The sequence below is a fragment of the Harmonia axyridis genome, chromosome 2 (genome assembly GCF_914767665.1).
Source record: "Harmonia axyridis chromosome 2, icHarAxyr1.1, whole genome shotgun sequence".
Lineage (NCBI taxonomy): Eukaryota > Metazoa > Arthropoda > Insecta > Coleoptera > Coccinellidae > Harmonia > Harmonia axyridis.
The window spans coordinates 29,649,204-29,672,874 of NC_059502.1; the positions used below are offsets into that span (position 1 = coordinate 29,649,204).

Sequence of the window (23,671 nt, forward strand, 5' to 3'; positions counted from 1 at the left end):
GCAACTACAATATAGAAAACATTTATTGGGGGTTGTTTCTCAAAAATAACCATTATTCGAATTTTATTGCCACCCCCAATCAGGTAGTTGGTAGTAGTTGAACACCATTATGCAAAGGAATATAATCTTTCTTTGTATGATCATGGTTGTACTTGAACACGTCTTATAAATACTTCCTTCAGCTGACAAAGCTTTCAACGGAAATAACAAAAGATGCTGGGTTTTTTATTGTTGGATCATAAATATGTGCAATTCTGCTATTCGAAAAATATTCCGCAGTAATAAAAACCCCATCTGGCTTCAACATTTTCGAATGAAGAGAATTTTTGACAGACGTTTTATTGTGCATATAAACAGAAATCCGAATTTCGTTAGATCTGTTTTTTTCAACGTTCAAAACTGAAATTTTCTATATGTTAGTAGAAGCGGTTCATATTGAAAATACATATTATACATTTATATCGTGAACATCTATCAGTCAAGTTGTTAAAAATACCGTGGGCGTTTTTACAGATGTGAGTGCATTTTTTAAATCTTTGGCTACTTGAAATTTTCTTCTTCTTCAGGTTTTTTTTTTGTTTATATACATATTTCACATATAACAAATTGTAATCTTTCGAAATATTATACAGGGTGTTCCTAAATTGAACGTACAAACGAAAAGGGGAGATTCCTTAAGTGAGTTTAAGAAAAAAAAGTCCCATAAACATGGGTCGCAAACGTTTCGTTTTCGAGATACAGAGTGTTTCTTGTTGTAATACATTTTTTGTGTTGATTATACGAGTTTATCGAATCTTTATGAATCATCGCTACAGATCAGGAAATTTCCATAAAAACTCACACTGAATTCATTCACCACAGCTTACAAAGTGGCCTTCCCATCATAATTTGGATTTTCACGAGGATTTCGAGAGAATCGTTCAAAATTTTTTTTCTCGAAATCGTTGGTAGATACGACAAAACTACAAGAGACCGAAAAGTTTAGTATAAGAACAAAGCTTCTTTTTACTTTTTTTCAAATTATCAGTTGCTCACTAAAAAAAAGTTCTGCAGAAGAACAGGTGGCAGTGTTCCAGAAAAAATATCACCCTGTAGATCTTCTATCGAAATTGCCATGTCACGTGGTGAGAACTCTCAAATGTAATATCTATGCCAAATTTCAGTTGAATATCTTGTGAAGTGTAGATACTATGAGAAAAAAACTTGAAAAAAATTCAAACTTCAACACTCTGTATCTCGAAAACGAATCGTTTGCGACCCCATGTTTATGGGACTTTTTTTTCTTAAACTCACTTAAGGAATCTCCCCTTTTCGTTTGTACGTTCAATTTAGGAACACCCTGTATAATGCAATTCCAAAGATCGGAAATAATGCATCAAAATTTCACCTAAGACGCATAGAAATCTACTTTACTAGTTTCATCGATGGAAACAAATTTTAGATCTGATAGAAATTAAATGAAATTCGTCTAATGCTTTTCAAAAATATTGCAACTGGTAAATAGATTCAAATGTTAATGTTCTATTTTCATCCTATCTGATCTATAAATCTTTTGCTGGTGACAGACTTTCGTTTATATTCCACACCTTGTGTATATAGATTAGATTTCCAAATTAATTAAGATCTAATTACAACAGGTAGGTTCCCAGAACGTTCAATTAAAATCACAGATTAGAATTAGCATGAACAGGATTTATTTGCAAGCATTGAGTCTGCCAAATTCTTTTTCAGTACCAGAAGATTTATTTCCAAAGTTAAATATAAACGAAATATGTACAAACTGTTACACTTTAACATTGAATCAGTAAAATCGTCAGCCAGAACTATCCATACATTTGAGCTATTTACATATTTTCTTTTTTATATATCAGCTAATGTATTTTCTATTGATCATCATTATGTGTCTTTTTTCATTTTGAAGTGTTAAGAAATCAGGAAATATTCACTTCAAAGAGGTGACTAGTTAAATATACTACAAATACTCAATATATGTACTAATGGAAATGAAAGAATTTGATTAAATGCCGACGTTGTATTCTCTGACAATATTTGAAAATTAGATAATTGAAGTTACCAATAATCATGAAAGTACCGCAATTTTATTTTATGTAAAGGTATTATTAAGGTCAAAATTAATTTTGTCCATAAGTTACATGCGGAAGTCATTCATGCTTTCTTGGGATTTAAGCATCATCTATAATTTTTTTCGTTACATTTTATCAGATCATCTTAAGTTGTTTTGCAGTCTTTACGTTTTTAGAAAAATTAAACAAAATATCTGTCTCAAATTTGAATTACAATTGAGATTTCGTGTAGGTAGCCTAGATATTAAATTATTGCATAATTCATCGAAAGGAAAACAATTTTTGAAAAATAAACTCAGGAGTTCATTCTCCTGAGATGATTTTGGCTGAGTTTTCAAAACTCGGGAAATTCGCAGTGAGTAGTGAATTCGAATTGGGAGATTCAAAATAGGACAGAAAAATCAGACATTTCTGAATTTTTTTAACATATTTGTTGAATCTACACAATGCGTCATCGACTCAGTATCATATCGGAATCTGCTACAAATTAAATTATTGATTTGCTCCTGTTCTTGTATCCCAGCTCTATCTCATAACTAAAAGCTACCGATATACCCCAGATATGGTATGTAAACATACATATACATACATTTTTAATTCGAATTATTCGAATTTTTCAATTCGAATTTTCTATAGAGAATTTTCTATCTGTCCTCCGTAGGATAGATTCCACAGAATGTGAATTCTTTCTTCATTATATTGAATCCCAATAATCAGTTTTTGGATTCTAGATTCGCTCAATTCTTTAAGCAAATTGCCTTGTAAAGAAAGACGAATTCGTAATCAGTGACGAACCTTATTGTTTGAGGCTTAAAATTCGAAAATTACAGATATACTGATGAAATTATATAAGACTCTTTTCAGGAACGAGCAAATAAAAAAATTGAGAATTCCTTTGAAAGGCCTTTTGAAATGATAGATTCCCGGTCATGATACATAAGTAATTGATATTATATAATATATTTCAACCATTATTTATTTCTTCTTCGTTGGTTATTTATTCTTCTTTGTGTTCCAATAATCCTATTTGTATCACTTGTGAAATTAATTCTTGTACCATCAGATTAAAACAATATTTTATGTAATTTCCAGATATTATCCTTTCAAGTACTGACACCAAGAGAGGGGGATATATGACCCCCCCCCTCCCCCGGAAGGTATATCCATTATAAGTCACAATGCTCAATAATTTAATTGTGTAAAAATTTTATCAACGAATTCATCAACCAACGGTTATATCAAAGGTCGACAGCATAATCATTATTTACTTACGGGCTATAAATGCCTAACTGATGATAAAAATGAACAATCATGTAAAAATTAATAAGATTCTGAAGTAAAAGCTCCGAACTACTCCAATTGATAATCAATCTTAAGAAGTGTCTGTAAATTAAAAGGACATCGGAAACGAATAATTTAGTTTTTTCTTTATCCCCCCCAAACCTTTTGTCTGGGTACGCTATTGTTTCCTCTAATACATAATTCCAAAGATAAATACTAAATTCAAATGTCTAAAAGGAAGGAAGTCTTCATGGTGACAAAATTTCGTGAATGATGAATTGGATTGCCAATTGGAATTTCGGATATTTCACACCAATAACACCATATGGATGAAAAACACCGTGAAGAAATTACCTCCCAAGTAGTCACCAGATGTTGAATATTAGAATAAGGTAGCCTACAAATATCTTCAAAGTGATTTTTGTTTCGATTATTAGGTCATGATCAATTTCAAATATTCCTACTTAATTCTGGATTTATTCTTTCTGGGTTGATTTCAAACGTTCCTTTACTATCGGTTATGTGTGTTGTTGAAGTAATTTTCTGTGTTTAACAGTATTTCTTTTACTTTGACTTCTACAATATGAATAGAAACAATACTTTTACAATATCAACTTTCCAATAAAGAATGTCATTTTTTACGCCACAGTTCAATTGAACTATTCTACTGAATATTCATTACATATAGGAAAAGAGGTACAGACATGAACCTATTGAAATTAAATTCAACAAAGATAATCCAACCTGAAAATTGCAATTCTCCCAACTTTTGCTTTCAAAATATATCATACCAAGATGAACGAAACACTTTGAATTCTGATGTTCGACGCAAAATTCAAAAATAACCGACACGTGTGCAAAAAGAAAGCCGCACAATTTTTACGATATATTATATTGATGCAATCGAATGAAAATACAATTGAATCACAAACAAGAAGAATACCGAAAAATGCAACTGTTGTTGAAAACAATCAAAGGTTCTATCATTCTACAAAGGAGGTTGTCGATACTTTTTTTTTCAAGTTGTTTACGTTATAATTAATCAAGGTTGGGTCATCTTTCAGATTTGATATTTATTTTCGATGTTCTAATCTAATTGTTGTTGTTTTAAAAATGAATAAAAATGAGATTCGTGTATTGATTAAATATTGTGTTTTGATTGGAAAATACTGTGCCAGCAAAGCAATGGCTTGATAAGTGTTATTCAGACTCTGCACCATCAAAAAGAACGGTTGAAAGGTGGTAAGCTCAATTTAAACCTGGACAAAGAACCACCATCCTCAAATAAAACCTTCTTTGTCACAAACTTGCGATAAAATTGCGCTTCCAATTGCTTAACCAAACTTATTTCCAGATCTACCCCCCAGTGATTATTGGCTTTCAGAGACCTCAAGAGAATGCTCTAGTGAGAGAAATTTGGATCTAAAAAATTATTGCCGAGGTTGAGCCTATTTCGAGAGCAAAGACGAATCTTCTATGGAAAAGGTATTGAAAAGTTGGAGGAGCATATGAGTATATGTATCATGTATCTAGAAATAAAGAAGATGGCAAAAAATATTGATTGTCAGAAAATATCGAATGTTTTATTCGCATTGAGAATAATCACTTTGCTGCCTAAGAAGGAAAGTAGTTACTTTGCTACCTAGACAGGAAAAGTAATACTTTGCTGATTGATATGTGGATGCAAAATCAATATTTGCTGTCAATCGGAGGAAAAATATGTTTTTACTGGTAAGACCAGGGTCTTAATGAGTGAAGCTTTAGATTTATATAAAAAATTCTGCAAAGAAACTCATGTGTAAGTTTACATCATACATTTTCTTCCTTCCAACTACCAAAGAAAAATACTCTTCCCCTTATTTTTACTACTATCCACCATGAACGACAAAATTCAAGGCATCGAATGTTTTTTTGCTCCAAAAGTTTCATCTAAAACGTCGGGGGCCCAAACCTTGTTTTTAGGTTTTTTACGTAATTGCGATGATTACACTCTTTTCCCAGAATTTTAGCACGGCTTATATGACAATTTTGGGCAAAAGGACATCTGTCAAAAAATACCGACTTTAAAGGCAAATACTGCAATCATCATTATATTGAATTATATGAAGATTTAGTGCTCTAAAAGAAATACATCCATCTTGTTCCTTTGCAAATTACAAGCTCTATCAACAAATTAACTTGTGAAAGACAAACAGCCAAACACCTCACTTCCGTTGAAAGCTATAATTCTTGATTCTACCTGGTCCTTGTGAAATGCCGAACCCCCTGGTTGATATGTCGTTCGTGCTATCTAGATTACTTATGTATCTCCTGATATATTTTTCAGTTTATTTGATAAGCATATTTATACCTTAACTTAAGACGGAGTAGCTTCGAAGATTGAAGATTTATTCTCATAAAATTAGGATTGCATTTTTTCTTTGATTTCTATTATTTTCTACACCAAAACGTAAAAAAACATTTTTTAACACTTAGTATTTTTCATAAAAGGCTTCATTTCGACTATTGTACTGTTTCAGCCGTTACTTATTGATATTTGATCATTATTAAAATTGTACAGTATTTGAAAGGATTCGGGTACAAAAAAAGGCATAAGAAAAGTAAGAAAGATTATAAAATATGTTACAGATGGAGAACAAATTTAGATCTTTATGCAAAATGTGTAAGATTTCAGATAGTTATCTATTATTTGAGCATGTTGAATACTTAAGAATAATACAGTCCAATTTGTTCATTCATAATTTAAAAAATATTTTTATTATTTTCGATGAATTCTAAATAATACATATTATTTCATATTTCAAGTTGAACATAAACTCCTGATGTACTTACTAGGGCTTGAATCTTTTGCTTTGAATGATATATGTCATTATATTTTTTGGCAATATTCAGATTCAATTTGGAAAGGACAATAAGCTACTTCGAGAGAGAAAGGAAAATATTCATTTCTTCACAAGACAAAAAATTCGAAATGCATGATCCTACAGAAACTATTCGTCATATTCTGCTTAAATTCCGTGTGCAGATATGCGAACTTCAATTTAACGCTTTAAATGTGAAGAAAAAAATTCTTCCGAAAATATTTTGTATGGCAAGCATAGAAATTTATTTTTTTTTTTCGAATTACTATTATTACCAAAAATGTATTCATTGCATTACAATATTCATTAATTATTGAGTTCAATTTCGATTGTATTCTATGTTCAGAAATAATAATCATTATTATTGGTAATTGTTTTTGTTTCAGCCAATTACTGAAATAATTACTGAAATATCGTTATGTAATCGGTTTCCAAAAAGCGTTGTTATAATCTGAAAGCATAGTGGCGGATTTACAGATTTGCCGCCTCTAAATTTTGATACTTTAGTATCAATCATCAATTATATTTTCTATGAATAAAATTCTTAACTTTTCATCCACGTTGCATCAACTTAGTATCATTGAAAATCAAAAAACATTATTTTAAGCAGAGAATATCTTAGTCATGTACCACTTTCAAATTAAGATAAAGAATGTCTTAAAACTATACAATTCCTACATTATATATTTATAATATAGAAAGTATAGTTACTTACTTTGTGGTACTTACATGATTAAGATATTTTTATATCACACAGAAAATATACAATTGGCGAACGGTGATATATTTATTCATATAGATACTGACAGTTAAAAAACAAGACAATAAATTTCTTTTATAAATTATCTGTTAGTATTTTAGTTTAATTTAAATTATAAAAGTGTTACAAAACCTTTTTGGAAGACTTAAAATTCGCAAAATCATTTATTATATCATCGTACAAAATTGTATTCATTATTATATTTTACAAAGCGTTCAGCAATTGTAATGTAGAGATCTTGAAATATTAAGTATTTGTCCTATATATTAATATTGTCAAATATTTTAATTTTTCTACAATTTTCAAAATTCGTACTTTGTGTGTTTATAATATATTTTTTTAAATTCTGTGAATCGAAATTGATGCTGATAAATCCGGCATTCTGACTCTGTCTGAGAGAGATGAGAATGAAAATTTTTAACACTCCTCTGAAAATCTGCCTTACATAGAGCCATTATTAATTTTTCAGAAAAATAGTATTGAAGCAATCTTTGGATAGAAAAGAAATAACTAAGATCGAGAAATGTCGTAAATCTTATCGCATTCTTTGTAATTTCACGATTTTATGTTCTTGTTTTCTCAGGACCAATTTCAATTCAATTCAACTTTGAATATGAATTATTTTATTTTCAATTAATTTTTTTCATTTAATGAACTTTTGCCACAATATTTTATATTTCCTTTTTCGTCACAACTATAATAATGTAGTTTCTGTGAAATTGCTATGGATAATGACCATTTGGGTTTATTGTTTCCAATATTTCTATATTTATTGTTCAATCGTTTTTTCGCAGTCTTCTCGCCAAAGCTGAATCCCTTTATTTCTCAAAGCAAATTTACAATTCTGCGGTAAGAGTGACGTTATAAATTTAATTCACATACTCAATGAAATTATAATGAAACATAATTCTAAAGATGAAATAAACCCCAATTTCTTAATTATTTGCACACTTTATAAAACTGTTGAATGTTATATGGTTCGCAGATTATCAGGAAATCAGCTAGCTCTTTTTTTAACTCTCTTATATTTCTCATCTCATCTCATTATACATCAGGTATAAAATAGCTAAAAAGTAAGACGCAGAAAAAGCAAAAAATTTTCGCAAATCGAACTTTGTTGCATCACTCACAGAAAGGATACAATACCTAGATGCTTATATGTGAAACAATTTATTCATGTATTTTAGCACTGATATATATCTTATTCAATAGAAATAATGCTATGAAAAAAATTTAACAACTATTGATACCTATTAGTTTAAAAATTTTATATATTATACAGGTATGAAATGAAATTGACTAAGACAATACTGTCATTAGGCAGCTATAGATTATCTTATATATCATTCTGACATTGGGCTTCAACCAATTCAACGTGAAATATATAATTGTTGTATTTACGAAATCATATTAGTAGTGTTGATAGCCAAATTCTGGCAATTTATTCTAATAATTCTGTGTAGGTACATACTATGATGCTACAGTTAAGAACTGAAATTAAAAATATTCTAATGTTCAATTTTGTTTTCTAGAATCATTATCGAATCCCTTGGGACTCTTGGGAGTACTTCCGACAATTTATTTAAAAAACTCTGTATATTATATACTAAGTGTCTACAATAGAAAAACAAGAAGTATAAATATTCAAATGCACAAAATTGTTTTCCAAAATCATTATCGAATCACTTGAGCATTGAATATAGCAAAAATGAACACTGGTTACTCACTTGGAGGCAATGGGTACCATAGTCGCCCAATCATAACCCTGCAGAACTTTAGTTACTGTTTCATTAATTTCACTTTTGTCCAGTTGAATAGGTTTTTTTACAACTTCGATAGCACCAGAACCCTCGGACGACGGATTATCCTGAAGAGTGCTCACAGTAGCTCCCGAAACATTGTTCGCTGCGACGGATGGCGAAACTGAAACATTTGACGATCGCGACGGCAACATAATGGGATAAAAGTCAAAGGTAAAGAACGTCAAATATTTACGCGAATGTAAGGACTTATTTTTCAAAAGACGAAATTATGAATGAATACGTTGAAACCACCTGACTGTCAAACCATAACAATGGCGGTCTGTGTTCTTGATGAGTGCACGTTAAATATCGCGACACGTCTTTCTACTACACGAATCAATGAGTGCTTTGAGAAACTGAACGAGCCTGTTTCGAATAACTCACTAAAGATTAGATGATTGCTGACGACTCAAACTCCCAGCTTGGACAGGGTGAGAACAATCCTTCCATCTCTCTCGAACGTCTTAGACGGCATAACTTAAGTAAGTTGAGTCTAGCCAATGAGAGGTGGTGAACTCGGCTGAGTCCGCCTCGTCGCATTTCAATTGGTTCTAGACAGAATCCAGTTTTTTATTCATTTGGGTTCACACTTAGCGGGACACGGTGTAATCAAGTCTACGACAACTTGAGATCGTGGCTAATCGCTCGTGTCTTCGTACCGAGATGTTTTTTCAGCGGCTGATCTATGTTTAAATTGAGTTATTTATATAAAGATGGCACACTTCTCGGATTCCATCATTGCGAGTTCGGCTATCCATAATAAAAGGTGATTCAAATAGTGATTTGATGTGAAATAAAACACAAACATTGATCCGCAGCCGAAATATTTTCGTTTCATTCTAAAGAACAACTAATTATTAAATTATATTTTTATTTTTTTTCGCCGACCGCATATTAATAAATCAGTTCAACGAAATCAATAATTAATGACCCTTTCTAACGGCATGATTGTCATGGGAAACCGAACATAGAATTATTCAGCACTCAGCAACAATGCGAATAATATCACAACTTCATGAAATGTGTTTTATATTTTCAATTTGAGGTATGTGAGCTCACAATACTTCACTATGTAATTTAATAGAACAAATTACCTATAATAAATTCATAATTAGAATCGAAGCACCATCGAACTGTCAAATTTATGAATTTACTTCCAATTAAGATTTAATTTTTTCCGATTACGTTGAACAAAAATGGCCCATATTAATATAAGGTAGAAAAACCTTCCATTTACGAAAAATGAAGCAAGTCCTTCTATCTTTTATTTAAATGGAAAAAATAATCAATAGAATTCACATGATTCGCTCGTAACTGGAATAAATGGTTATTAATAAAATTCACCATTTACTTTTGGTTTGAAGCAAATTCTTCTGCTGTTTGTCAGTGGCAGATTATTTTTCGAAGTAAAAGGTGTGTTGTGGTTTGTAAAGCAATATGGTTGATGTAGTGAACGGGATAGAGGTTAAGTTTCACAAAGAGCGCAAAACCCCACAAATCAGAGATTCAAAACATTATTTTACTTTGAAGAAGATAATATAAAACGGTTATTAAACTCATTGGCGACGCTGCCCCCCCCCCACCTTAAATTTGACATAATAAGGCTTAAATAATTACAAAATTAGAATAATTATAATTTCGATTTACTATGGCCCCCCAAAAAAAATCTGGCCCTCCCTTGGCCACCCCTGTTTTTGAAAGCTGGCGTCGCCACTGATCAAACTTCTTATGCATAAAATACTGTATATGATTTGGACTGTTTGTAGCCATGGTTGATGACACCCTTCTCAGATCCAGGTGATGAAATAGAGAGGAAATTTAAATTGGTTAGATAGGAATGGAAATGTATTTCTCTAATTCTGTGGTTATTCCGTTCATTCTTCCACATCTTGTAGAACAAAATCGTGCGAGAATATATCAGAAACGCACAGTTTTCATGGTTATATTTTATTATTCTATGTTGCCACTCCGAACTTTCCGCTACGGCTTTATCTGTCAATTCATCAAATTGCCTTAAAAAAATCAGTTCTGCCAACCAACATTTTTCAATGCAAAAATCACTAAATTATATTTATGGAAATATTTCATTAATTTCAATGAAAATGCAATGAATTAGAGAAAATAATGTATAATACTCGTACAGAAGGCTCATTCTACCACTCGTTCATTCCAAAACTCGCCACTTCGTGGCTCGTTTTTGAATTTTGAACTCGTGGAAGAATATCAATGCCTTCTGCACTTGTATTATAAATAACTATTCTTTAATTCTGTGGTTATTCCGTTCATTCTTCCACATCTTGTAGAACAAAATCGTGCTAGAATATATCAGAAACGCACAGTTTTCATGGTTATATTTCATTATTATATGTTGGTACTCCGAACTTTCCGCCACGGCTTTATCTGTCAATTCATCAATTTGCCTTAAAGAAATCAGTTCTGCCAACCAACATTTTTCAATGCAAAGATCACTAAATGATATTTATGGAAATATTTCATTAATTTCAATAAAAATGCAATGAATTAGAGAAAATAATGTATAATACTCGTACAGAAGGCTCATTCTACCACTCGTTCATTCCAAAACTCGCCACTTCGTGGCTCGTTTTTGAATTTTGAACTCGTGGAAGAATATCAATGCCTTCTGCACTTGTATTATAAATAACTATTCTGCTATACATATATAGGTACTCTCAACAATCAGAACAGAGAATTTCCACACATAGTGTTTATCATTGTAATCATTATCGATACAGATTGAAGGAAATCCTTTCACTTCTCCCCTTTACTAATGACAAATGCCGTTCCTTTTTGAGCCAATTTTTTTTCATTGATATATAGCTCATTGAATTACAAAGAAAATTGATTATTAGATCGTGTTTATGGAGAAATTGTCGTTCTTTGTCTTGGTGAGAACTCTGAAATTTTATATTTTGGAAGCCTTGGGGGGTAATTACCCCCAATACCACCCCCCCCCCCCCCAACATCTACAATCCTGCTTGAACGAATAGCATACAACACTATAACTTTTTTCGGAATCAAAGATTTTCTTCGTTCCAAATCCTATAGGTACTTTTGTTTATAAACATAATCGTTTGAAAAAAAATAATCTTCGCTGAATATGATAGTAAGATGAATATATTGGTCTTCGGTCAATTATTGTGTCGCAAAAGGGCAAATTAAACTTCCGTTTTTGAACCGATTGAATTTTATTCATTAACCGAGGAACAACAAAAAAATTTCGCTAGTTTTCGCTAATGAGTTTGTAGAATATCATGAATATGAAAGACAATGAACATGAACACATAGAACATACATACAAACAAAGTGATTCAAAATAAGCGTCTTTAGCGGATTCGTAAACCAAAAATAATAGTTGTAAGAAGGGGTTTGAGATTTCATCCCCTCAAGGGCGTAGAGATAGGGAGTTCTGGGGGAATAAACCCCTGCCCACAAGATTTCCAAAATATAACATTTTAGGAATTTCTAAAGATGAAGAACGAAAATTCTTCCATAAAATGAACCGATACTCTTTTTACTTTTCTTTAAAATCGACACGGCAGCAAAAATCTGACCCTTTTACGGTTTATGAGTTTATTGTCGCTTTCGAGATGATTATTTCTATTGTACTACGAGCACGTCTATGTCCGAGGCTTATTATTTTCCATTATCTACCCGTTTTGTCGACGTCTCCCTTCTTTTGCCATCTGTGATTTTTGCATTCGTCATCGGTATGCACTCACTCGTTGCTTTCGGTTTTTTATCATTTTCGTCACAAAATTTCACTGCACTTATCAAAGAACTGAACTGAGTAATACGCATCGAAAAATTGTATGGGCTGTGTTGTACAATTTATTGTGTTCCATTCAAATTGCAATTTGACAAACAGATTTCTCGGATCATTCGAAGAAAAAAGTCCTATAACATGAGTCTGCAAACGCTTTGAGATACAGGTGTTTTTCTCTCATAACACCTTCCCTTCAAAAGAAATTTAACTCGAATCGGCATAGATATTCCAAAAAAACTCTGGTTCAGTACTGAACTTTTTTTTTGTTGAAGTTTCATCGTATCTGTAATCGATTTCGAGAAAAAAATTCAAACAGCTCTCTATACTGCAATTATCAAAGAACTGAACTGAGTTATTCGTATCGAAAAATTGTATGTGCAGTGTTTTACAATTCAGTGTGTTTCATTCAAATTTTAATTTATTTATAAAGACATCAGTTTTGAATTGGCTATACAGGGTGTTCCTAAATTGGAGGTACAAACGAAAATGACAGATTCCTCGGGTCATTTTAAGAAATAAAGTCCTATAACATGGGTCCAAAAACAATTTGTTTTCGAGATACAAATGTTGAAGTTCAAGTTTTTTCCTCATAACACCTCCCCTTCACAAGATATTTAACTTAATTTAGCATAGATATTCAAATTTTAAGTTTTCATCATGTGAATGAAACTCACAGGGTGATATTTTTTCTGGAAGAGTGCCAGCTTCTTTCCACTAGAACTTTTTTTTGGTGAACCACTGGTAGTTTAGAAAAATGTAAAAAGAAACTGTGGTCCAGTAATACACTTTATGGTTTCTTGTCGGTTCGTGTCTAACAATTCTTCAGGAATCCTCAGGAAAATTCAAATTATTATAAGATCCAGTGAACTGTGATGAATAAATAATTAAATATAAGTTTTGGTACTTATTTACAAATCTGTAGAAAAGATCAATAAAGATTCGATAAACTGTTATATGGATCACAAAAAAGTAAGACTACAAGAAACACCCTGTATCTTGAAAACAAAGCATTTGCGAGCCCATGTATAGGACATCCTATTCTTAAAATTATTCAAGGAATTTTTATTTTTCATCGTACCTCCAGTTTGGAACAATCGAATGGTATGGACAATCGAATAAAAAAATGCCATTATTTCTAGTAATTTTCGGTTCAAACTTCGTTATCAAACCTTTCTTTCTCATATTACAGATATGAGTAAACGTTGTCTCAAAATTTTTCGATTAATGGCAATAAAAAATTAATGACCAAACTAATGGATTCTACTGAAAAAAGAGCCTCTAGGATGTTTTTGTTTCATGTTAATAACTCCAATAATGAAGACGTTATGAAAACTTTTCATTTCACACCATTTTCCAATTTTCTCTTATAGCTTGAAAACAGTGAAATTCATGAGGTTGCGATTTTCATCCCTACCCTCGCGTGCAAAACACTCACTCAATCTAACACTAATCATCCCTGAGGACAGCTTGGCAAGTGTTTCCCATTTCATGGCGAATTTTTGGTTTAATTGAGCCAGGGAGGTTGGTTCACTACTGGTAAAAGTCCATAGACGTCAAATCAGGACTTCGGGGCAGCCAATAAATGCCACCTGTCCTATAGATTAATTTGCCTGGAAAAATATCACGAACTCGTGGCAGAGACACATTGCGTAAAGTTGCTCTATCCTGCTGGAACCATATTCTTTGGTTATTGCAGCTTTAGATATTTGTACAAAACGCGATGTAGTGATTGTCTATGCACATTCAAAGCACTTGCACGCTTCCGAATGTAGAGGTTGGGATCATCACGAACACGTTTCTTTCTGTTCTCAATAATCTTGGGCTCCCGGGTTTTAGTTTATCTAGTATAGAACCGTTCTCCTCAAACCTTTCGATAGGAATTATTTACGCACCATTTAGATGACGAAAACTCGAAAATTGGGGGATTTTTTCGCGCTAGAACCAGGCCACCGATTGACAAGCCATCTCCGAATCATTGCATTCGTGTAGTAAGATAAGCAAATTTTTATTGTTTTTCAGACATCTTTCACTTTTTAAAGGACTAATAACAAAAACATCTCTGGATTATCAAAATAGAAAAGGTTTTGGAATTTGAAGGTGTGTCGTCAACTAGAGCTATTTGGCATTTTATAATGAGGATTGTATAATCAACCTTTATCAGTCAGAATATGGTGTCAACTTCAAAATTAACTCGAAACTGGTGTAAATAATTAGCAAAGAACTTCAACGAACACCTACGAAGTTTGATTTATTCGAGACGTAGATTTATGGGACTGATTTCTATCTGGATCTATGTAGTTTTGCTGCAGATGCGTTTCAGATAATGATTCAGTATATATAGTTAATCTTCGAACAAGATCTTTATTGCGTTTACTTTGTTTTTCAACCCGAATATATATCAGGCTACTGAGAAACTGATTCCGAAATGCCACCGGGCGAAAAAAACACTTTTAGTTTTTGATTTTCAATAATAAACCATTAAAATAATTCTTCTTTCCTCCTTGAAATGTTCAAAGAATACATTTTAGAATGTGAGATATGTATTGCACTTCCACCTGATCAAAAAAATTATGTATTGCCATTTGAAAAATATGAGTTTTAAGGTTTTCGTCAATGCTGACTTTGCCATCGAAATTAAAGAGCCCTGTATGTTCAATGGAATTCTTCATTAACGGAGAAGAAACATTGATATGTGTTCTGATGGAAGCTAAAAAATTTTAAATTTTCATGCATACATCTCAAAGTTATTAACATTGAAATGAAGCCCTATTTGAGAATATTTGAAGATTTTTTCAGATTTCAGTCAAATTTTCTGGGAACAATATACATATGATACATTAAAACAATGTAGAATCTGATTATGACCTTTGAAAAAGAACAACAAGAAGTTTCATTCTAAACTCATTAAACATCAGAATATAATTGAACAATACCATGACGATGGAATAAATAAGTCAACAAGAAAACACCCTACACAAATTCTATTGAAAATTTTGAATACCAAATAAATAATTATTTTATCTTATAAATTGTATTATATTTAAGTATAAAAAAAATGTAAATTTAAAGGCTGAAGGACCCTAGGTCGGTGGCCATTTGTTTAACAATAAATAACAGTTACTACTACTACCTTTGAAAAATGAAAGTTGGTTAACCGGAAGTCACAAGAATCTGAAGTTTTTTCCAAGAATTCATCTCCTCCCATAAAGCTTAAAGATAAAATATCAAGTGTTCATCTCGAGTTTTTTTCTATCATTCTAACCAACGGTTTTCTTGAGTCACCATGGATAGTTCTGTGGAAGCAATTGGCACATTAAAAGAACGAGCGGTTCTGACGCCGAGTAAGAGCTTTCCTCCAGTTTTTTGTATTAAATTATTCGAGATATTCAGATATTATACCGGGATGGCCTATTAGACGTTCATGGAAAGCTAATCATAATTTTGAACAGAAAATTTGCATATTGGGGTTTGAAAAAATGATCTTTCTCCCTAAAATATTTTCAGATCTCTACAATTTCCGGTTATACTGGAAACAGACTACTAACTCCTCATTTCAAATGGCACACCCAGTATATTTTTGCATCATTAGAAAGCTTTTTTGACGAAAATTTCAGCAATATGCCTTACTTTGGGTAGAAACTCAACGGTTCATGAGTTAATGGGATTCTTATGAAAAAAATGGTGTCGATGAGGACTCACATTTTTTTGAATAATTCGGCAGAAAATGCTTTTTTCTAAAAAATTTTTTTTTTCGATTCTGCAAATAGTATTATAAGTAGTATTATAAGACTGTTTCCGGTTTGGACTGAAAATGTACAGGGTGTTGATAAGATCATGAACTTGGACAACTCAAATTCATCAAAACACAAGATTTTCAAATTAGAACCTATAAGTTTTATAATTTCAGTCAATTTTACTTACAAAAATAGTTGAGGGTTATTTAAGCAAACACTTTTGCATTTCATAAATTATAATTAAATATTCATTGGGATTGTTGAGAAATCCATAAATCAATACAATTTTCAATCACGAATAATTCATTACAATTCTTAAAATACCAAATTTAGTTATGGAAACATCGAATTTTAGTTTCTTTCTGTGTTTTCCGTCACAGACTACTTCACACAGTTATAAATTGCGGTTTTTTCTCATTTAAAGTTCTTCCTCCGTAACTCTTTCATTCATTTCACGTATAAGGTTTGTTCAAGTAAGCCTCACTATTTTTGTACGTAGAATTGACTAAAATAATAAAAAATATAGGTTCTAATTTGAAAACTTTGAGTTTTGATGAATTTGATTTGTCCAAGTTCAAGATCCTCTTATAAACATCATGTACATTTTTGATCCAAACCGCAAACAGTCTTATAATACTACGTATTTGTAGAATCGAAAAAGAAAAAAAAATTTCGAAAAAGCTTTCTCTGCCGAAAATTTCATAAGAATGTAAGTCCCCGGTGCCACCACTTTCTTCATAAGAATCCCATTAACTCATGAACCGTTGAGTTTTTACCCAAGGTATGGCATACTGCCAAAATTGTGGTCAAAAAAGCTATCTAATGTTGCAATAGTTTACTGGGTGTGCCATTTGAAATAAGGAAGTAGTATGTATGTTTCCGGTATAACAGGACGTTGTAGAGATCTATAAAAATTATAGAGAGAAAGATCATTGTCTCAAACCCCAATGTGCAAATTTTCTCCTCAAAATTATGATTATTTTTTCATAACCGTCTAATAGGTCATCCCGGTGAATCACCCTGTATTATTAAATAAAATTTTATCAGAATAATTGGATATTTTCAATAATTATTATTCATTAATATACAGACTGGACGAAGAAAACCAAGTATATCAGTTTGAATGTTAGCATTTGTGTGTAAATGACTTTTTTTTCAAAATAAATGAAGAATTTTTAGAGAATTATGGAGAGGAATAAAGAAGTGAAATGATTATTTTTTTCGGCTATTAAAAATCCAACTCATATTTTTCCTATACTGTTGATATTGTCTTATACACATAGATATGTCGCCACTAATCAATTTTTTGTGAATTTCCGAAAATGTTCAAATATCCAAGTCAACGGGACTCGAATTGAGGCAGAGTTTTATGATGAAGATGTAGATAAGGAAAGGTTAGTTCTAAATTTCGAAGTTCTATTTCAATGATCATTAGCTTGCTGAGATCCAGGTAGATAACTGGGAGACGACGACATGCGTCACGGCGCGCGTCACGCCCCATAACTTGCATATGCTTTCGGTGCTAGTGATCCCTCTGCCACCAATTTATACATAACATTCGTCTTAGCCTTCAGCGGCATATTTCTCATATTCCCAGATGGTCGTATCCAGGGATGATAAAGAGCTGGAAGTTATGTCTATGCGTAAAATATGGAAAAGATGGAAATTCGAAAAGAAGGGTGTACCGAGTTTTTCACCATAATTTGACCCACTTTTAACTTTATTACTGAAAGAGGTACAAAAAAATGTTTTCTACAAAAGTTTCACAAAATCGATTAGTGTTTTTCAAAATGATTTCACAAAATGAAATATATACCGAGAGAGCAACATATTGATTGCAACTTCATTTTTTTCAAATGGAACACCCTGTATATTTTTCTATATTTGACTAGCTCTTTTTCCTCTGACTTCGAATATATAAAATATGTTTGTTTTTACTCTTTTATTGTGAGAACCACAGAGTTTCAAATTTCAAGAACCACCTGGCAAGCTAAGTAATCAATTTTCAAGTGGAAGGCTGCGATAATACAAAATACCTTTTTTTGAGTTATCTCATAAGCAACGATATGACATACGTTTTCCACTATAAATTGGAATTGGATGATTTGGATGCAACTCCATATATTCTCTCCTTGTAGCTTTCTCATTTTTATTGTTCTCCACATTAATATTTCACATTTTTCCTCTCCTGTGTAGTGAATATTCGATGAATATGAATATGACAAACGAATGTTATATATCGTTGCTCACGAGAACTTAAAAAAAGGCATTTTGTATTATCGCAGCCTTCCACTTGAAAATAGATTACTTGCTTGCCAGGTGGTTCTTAAAATTTGAAACTCTATGGTACTCAGAATAAGAAAGATAGGCCAAACATATGTTGTATATTCGAAATCAGGGGAAAAAGAGCTAGTCAAATATAGAAAAATATACAGGGTGTTCCATTTGAAAAAATGAAGTTGCTATTAATATGTTACCCACTCTGTATATATTCCTTTTTGTGAAATCATTTTAAAAAACACTAGTCGATTTTGTGAAACTTTTGTAGAAAACATTTTTTTGTACCTCTTTCAGTAACAAAATTGAAGGGGGAGTCAAATGGTGAAAAACCCGGTACATACTTAGAATCGCGTATCAAAAATCATGAATGATCAAATTTAAGTAAATAGAATCAGTGGTAATTTAAGTATTCTAATCGTCATAAAAAATATAACTTCGCAGTTAATCAAGCATGGATAATTTTATTTCATAAAATTAATATATTTTATTTTAAAGGACAAGAGAAACACCCTTATACAACATATTCTTATACTCCTCTAATCAAGACAGGAAATTTTTCAATGATTTCAATTGTAAATCTATCACACCTATATCCCCTATATCATATAGCTAGGATAAAAAATGGCTAATAATTGCTGATCTATAGTCAGTGGAGGTGTCACATGTCTTATTGGACCCAGGTCTTCCCTTGTATAACTTTAGAACTTCTTCAACGCTGGTGCAAACAACATTTGTAGCAATGCTAAGTTCTGTAGTGTCAGTAATCGAGTGCAGCTTATTAGCTATTGCTAAGTGCTGTTAATGCGTTATTTTATCTGTGACAAAAAAGTATTTCGTGTATCATGGATAAAAATAAAAAAATACATCAATATAATATGACCTGCTAGCAACACGATTTTGTTTTTCACACACCTTTGACTACCATTTGCTTACTTTTAGGTTACCATAGTCATAGTACTACCCCTAAAGAAATTTAAAATTTTTTTTTTTGGGGGGCAACTTTAGAAAGGATGGTTTTGTGAAGGCGTAACTAGGGAGCTTTATTGGAGACATTACCCCCCCCCACCACTGAGTAGAAGAAATGAAGAAATGGTAAATAATAGTTTTAAAAAAATGTTTATGAACAATTGAAAGTTTTTGCTTTTGCAAAGGGGGGGTATTAAACCCTCCCTCCCATGAATCAACTCTATTTAAGCTAATTTTGAAGTATAGAATACTTGAAGGAAAAATATAAAAATTGGCTGATTATAAACCAAAAAAAAAAAATGTATGTTTTTTCCCAATTGCGTTTGAAGCTCGAGGGCGCTAAGAAGCAATGAGGGAAAAAGCATTACTAATGTGTATATGTATATTATTTTTTGCACGACCTGACTCTACACTTAACCATGGTTTCAATTGTGGAAATTTAAAAATAAATATCTTCAATATGACAATTCAAATTCACGAATACAACAATGTGAATGAAATTAATTTGATTATACCATGACGACTGATAAATTGTGGTAGCAATATTGCTTTTTGCACGATATACAACGACTTTTGTTAGTTACTGCGTTTGTTGCTATAATGGTTGATTATTTTCACTTTACTGGTTGCTAAGATAAACAGTTAGTGAAATAATGAAAAAATTCAAAACCAATTTGAATGTGATTCATTTAATATTGAAAGATTACAATTGCTGAAGGGAATACTGCTGGCTTGAGAAGTAGCTGAATTCACAGAAACTGCTGCTGAATTCATCATTTATTGTTTCAACTCGCTACGTTCCGTAGTAGGCAAAATTTTTCAGCAAAGTCGAGTTTATTTTCCAAAGAATCCTACACAGCATTAACATTGAAGTCACGTAGGTATAACTATTTTAATAATTTGGATAATTATTTTATAGTTTTCGATCGGTAAAATGTCCTTACCGTTCTCGATACTTGATTTACTATTTGTGATAATCAGAAAAGTGTTTTCGAATTTCTTGAAGTGTTGCCCTGATTTGATTAGAATAATTATTGCAAAAATGTTTGATGAAACTATTGACGAAGCGGCTGCAAAAATAGTGATGGATTTATTGTAACAAAAATGCTGGAAAATTTACAAAAAGTCCTTCAAGGAATTTCGTAAAAGAAAGATGGCATTCTAGCGGTAGTGTGCAACTGTTATATTTTACCTACAGTGACTCAATAAAATACAGTGGCGACACGAGTGGTCTCGTTTTTGATTGGCTGCCGATTTCGGAGCATTTATGCTCCGAAATCAATAATGGCAACGTTAACAAGCATTTTCCAATTTTCTCTTATAGCTTGAAAACAGTTGAATTTATAAAGTTGCTGTTTCCACCGCAAAAATTCAAAAATCGAGCGCGAAAATGAGGCATTTATCTTTTTCTAGCTCAAAGGGATTCTGAGATCCTCTCACTAGAAAACGAATTTGGGACACCCGATACATACTCTATTTAGGTTACATTTAATTCACATTGTGTCGTTTTTATTGAAAATTCATTATGATATGGGATACAAAAAGCTAGTCATTGCAAAATGGCGCGTGCGCCGGTTTCAGATTTCGTCAACGTGATATTTCTTCAGTCTCCTGACATCAGGTCATCTCAAATATACTTTTTGAAAACCACTTCTCTCAGGAGAGAGGAATAATAATAATAATAATATTTATTGCCATCAAAAAAATTGTAATTACATGGCTCGTCAATAAGAACGTAAATACAAGTATATAACAAACAAATCTAAAATCTATAAAAGATAACTAACACTTTAAAATCTAAAAGGAATTTACAATTATATTACATTACCCAGTCAAAAAATTCATTAACATAATATATCGTTTTCTCCAACAAGAGGTTCCTAACTTTTCGGGTGAAACTTCCATGAGGTAAGTTCTTCAGATTGTCCGGAATGCTATTGTAAAATCTTAAACACCAGAAATTAACTGCGACTTGCGTTGTTTTCAGTCGATGATATTCTACCACCAAATCATTCCTCTTTCGTGTGTTGTATGGGTGACAATCGCCATTTCTCAAGAATTTTTCTCTATTGCCATGGACGTATTTCAGACACTCCAATATATATACAGACGTTACGGTAAGTATTCTTTCTCTCTTAAAATATTCTCGACAACTTGTTATCTTAGATATGCCACATAAAATTCTAAGAGCTTCCTTCTGTTTCAGAAGAATTCTACTCAGTCCAGGACTATGTCCCCATAATATAATGCCGTAAGTCGCAATTGAATGAAAATTGGCATAGTAAGTTGTCTTGCAGATGCTTCCTGTGCTGATCTCCTTCATACGTCTAACAGTAAACAGAGCTGTTGATAATTTACCGGTCAAAGTTGTTATGTGGCCATTCCAGCTTAGGTTATCCTGAAAAGTTATCCCCAACAGATTCAAAGATCCCGCTTCGTTGTCACCCAATACAAATTTCAGCTTTTGTGTCTTTGCCATGTTCACTCTCAGTCCATTGACGTCAAACCAGTTCTCCGCCGATCGCAAAGACGCTTCCGACTGCTCCCTCAAGACATCACGGTTTGGTGCGAAATTTAAAATGCTGGTATCGTCGGCGTATAGAGAAATAGCACCAGAGGAAACATTCGCTGGTAAGTCGTTAATGTATATCACGAAAAGAAGAGGCCCCAGAATGGAGCCTTGTGGTACACCCATATTAACACTTCTCTCATCTGAAATACCATTTTTCCATGTAACAATTTGACTCCTGTCTGTCAGATAAGAATTGAACATTCCAAGAGCCATCCCTCTCACTCCATAGTATTCCAATTTCACCAACAATATCTCTCGCACAACACAATCGAAGGCCTTGCTGAGATCCAAGGCCATCACTTCAGATATTTGTTTTCCATCCAGAGCCTCCGAAATTCCCACCACAAGCTCAATCAATGCTGTAGCAGTAGATCTTCCAGGTCTAAATCCATGTTGTGAATCACTGATTGCCCCCTGTTTGTCAAGAAACGCAAGCAATCGACTCTTCAATACCTCCTCCAATATCTTCGACATGGCCGGTAAAATGGAGATCGGCCGATAATTGTTACAGTCATTTATGTTTTCTTTTTTGTAAATTGGGACTACCCTGGCCACCTTCAATCTTCGAGGAAATACACCCTGAACAATACACATATTAAAAATCTCGCAAAGAGTGGATGAAACAATGGGAAATACCCTCTTCAATATTTTAACGTTCATCCCATATATATCTGAAGACTGTTTATTCTTGAAATTCAAAACGATTTTCGTCAACTCCTCCAGTGATACAGGTCTCAAAAACAAGGATTTATATGTTGGTGAACTCACTCTATGAAATTTGAGTAATCGCCTTGCCTCCTCCTCTGAAGATGCACATTGGGCAGAAACTGTTTCACCAACCCCCGCAAAAAAGTCATTCATTTCATCACTGGTCAAAGAACTCTTATTTTCAATATTCTGCCTAGATTTACCGGTATTCCGTCTAATAAGCTCCCAGATTGCCCTCGATTTATTCTCTGCAGCCTCTACAAACCTAGCACTCCTAATCTTTTTGGCGTTCCCATAGCTGTTACGAAGGGCCTGTTTGAGAATAGACAGTAGTTCGTAAGAAGGTTTATCTTTTTTCACTTGATGTATCGTCTGGGCGGCATCAACTGCCCTCTTGAGACCGTCAAGGTCTGATTTGGTACGGGGACGACTAGGACTGTGGCCACTTTGGATGGTAACTTTGGGAAAACACATATCAAAATTGCGCTGAAATTCGTCATGAAAGTTTTCATAGTATTTTTCAGCATCTTCGTTTTTCAGATTTCCCCAGACAATGTTACTCAGGCATTCACAGAATTTTTCAACATTCTCATCAGATATTACATGTTTCACTACAACTCTTTCTACCCTTTCAGGTTCCACGTGATCCAGCACAATCTCCTGAGCCATATGGTCAGAGAGATATGGCTCAGTAACTTCAAAACGGTAAGTTGAATCTTCGAAATTGGTGACAATATTATCAATACATGTGCGTGAACTAGATGTAACTCGACTTGGCTCATCGAAAACAACACTGAGACCATATGAACGAAGTAACTCTATTAGTTCCCTTCTATCTT

General features: G+C 32.7%; 1 protein-coding gene across 1 annotated transcript in view; it reads right to left on the bottom strand.

The window, feature by feature from the left end:
* The window catches only part of LOC123672966 (transcription factor Sox-9-A), a 34,082-nt gene extending 24,879 nt beyond the window's left edge, over window positions 1-9,203 (bottom strand). Inside the window, exon 1 of the mRNA XM_045607335.1 lies at window positions 8,714-9,203. Coding sequence (XP_045463291.1) covers window positions 8,714-8,940 — 227 coding nt within the window. The 5' untranslated portion in view covers window positions 8,941-9,203. The remainder of the gene's footprint in view (window positions 1-8,713) is intronic.
* Between the last annotated feature and the right edge of the window lie 14,468 nt (window positions 9,204-23,671).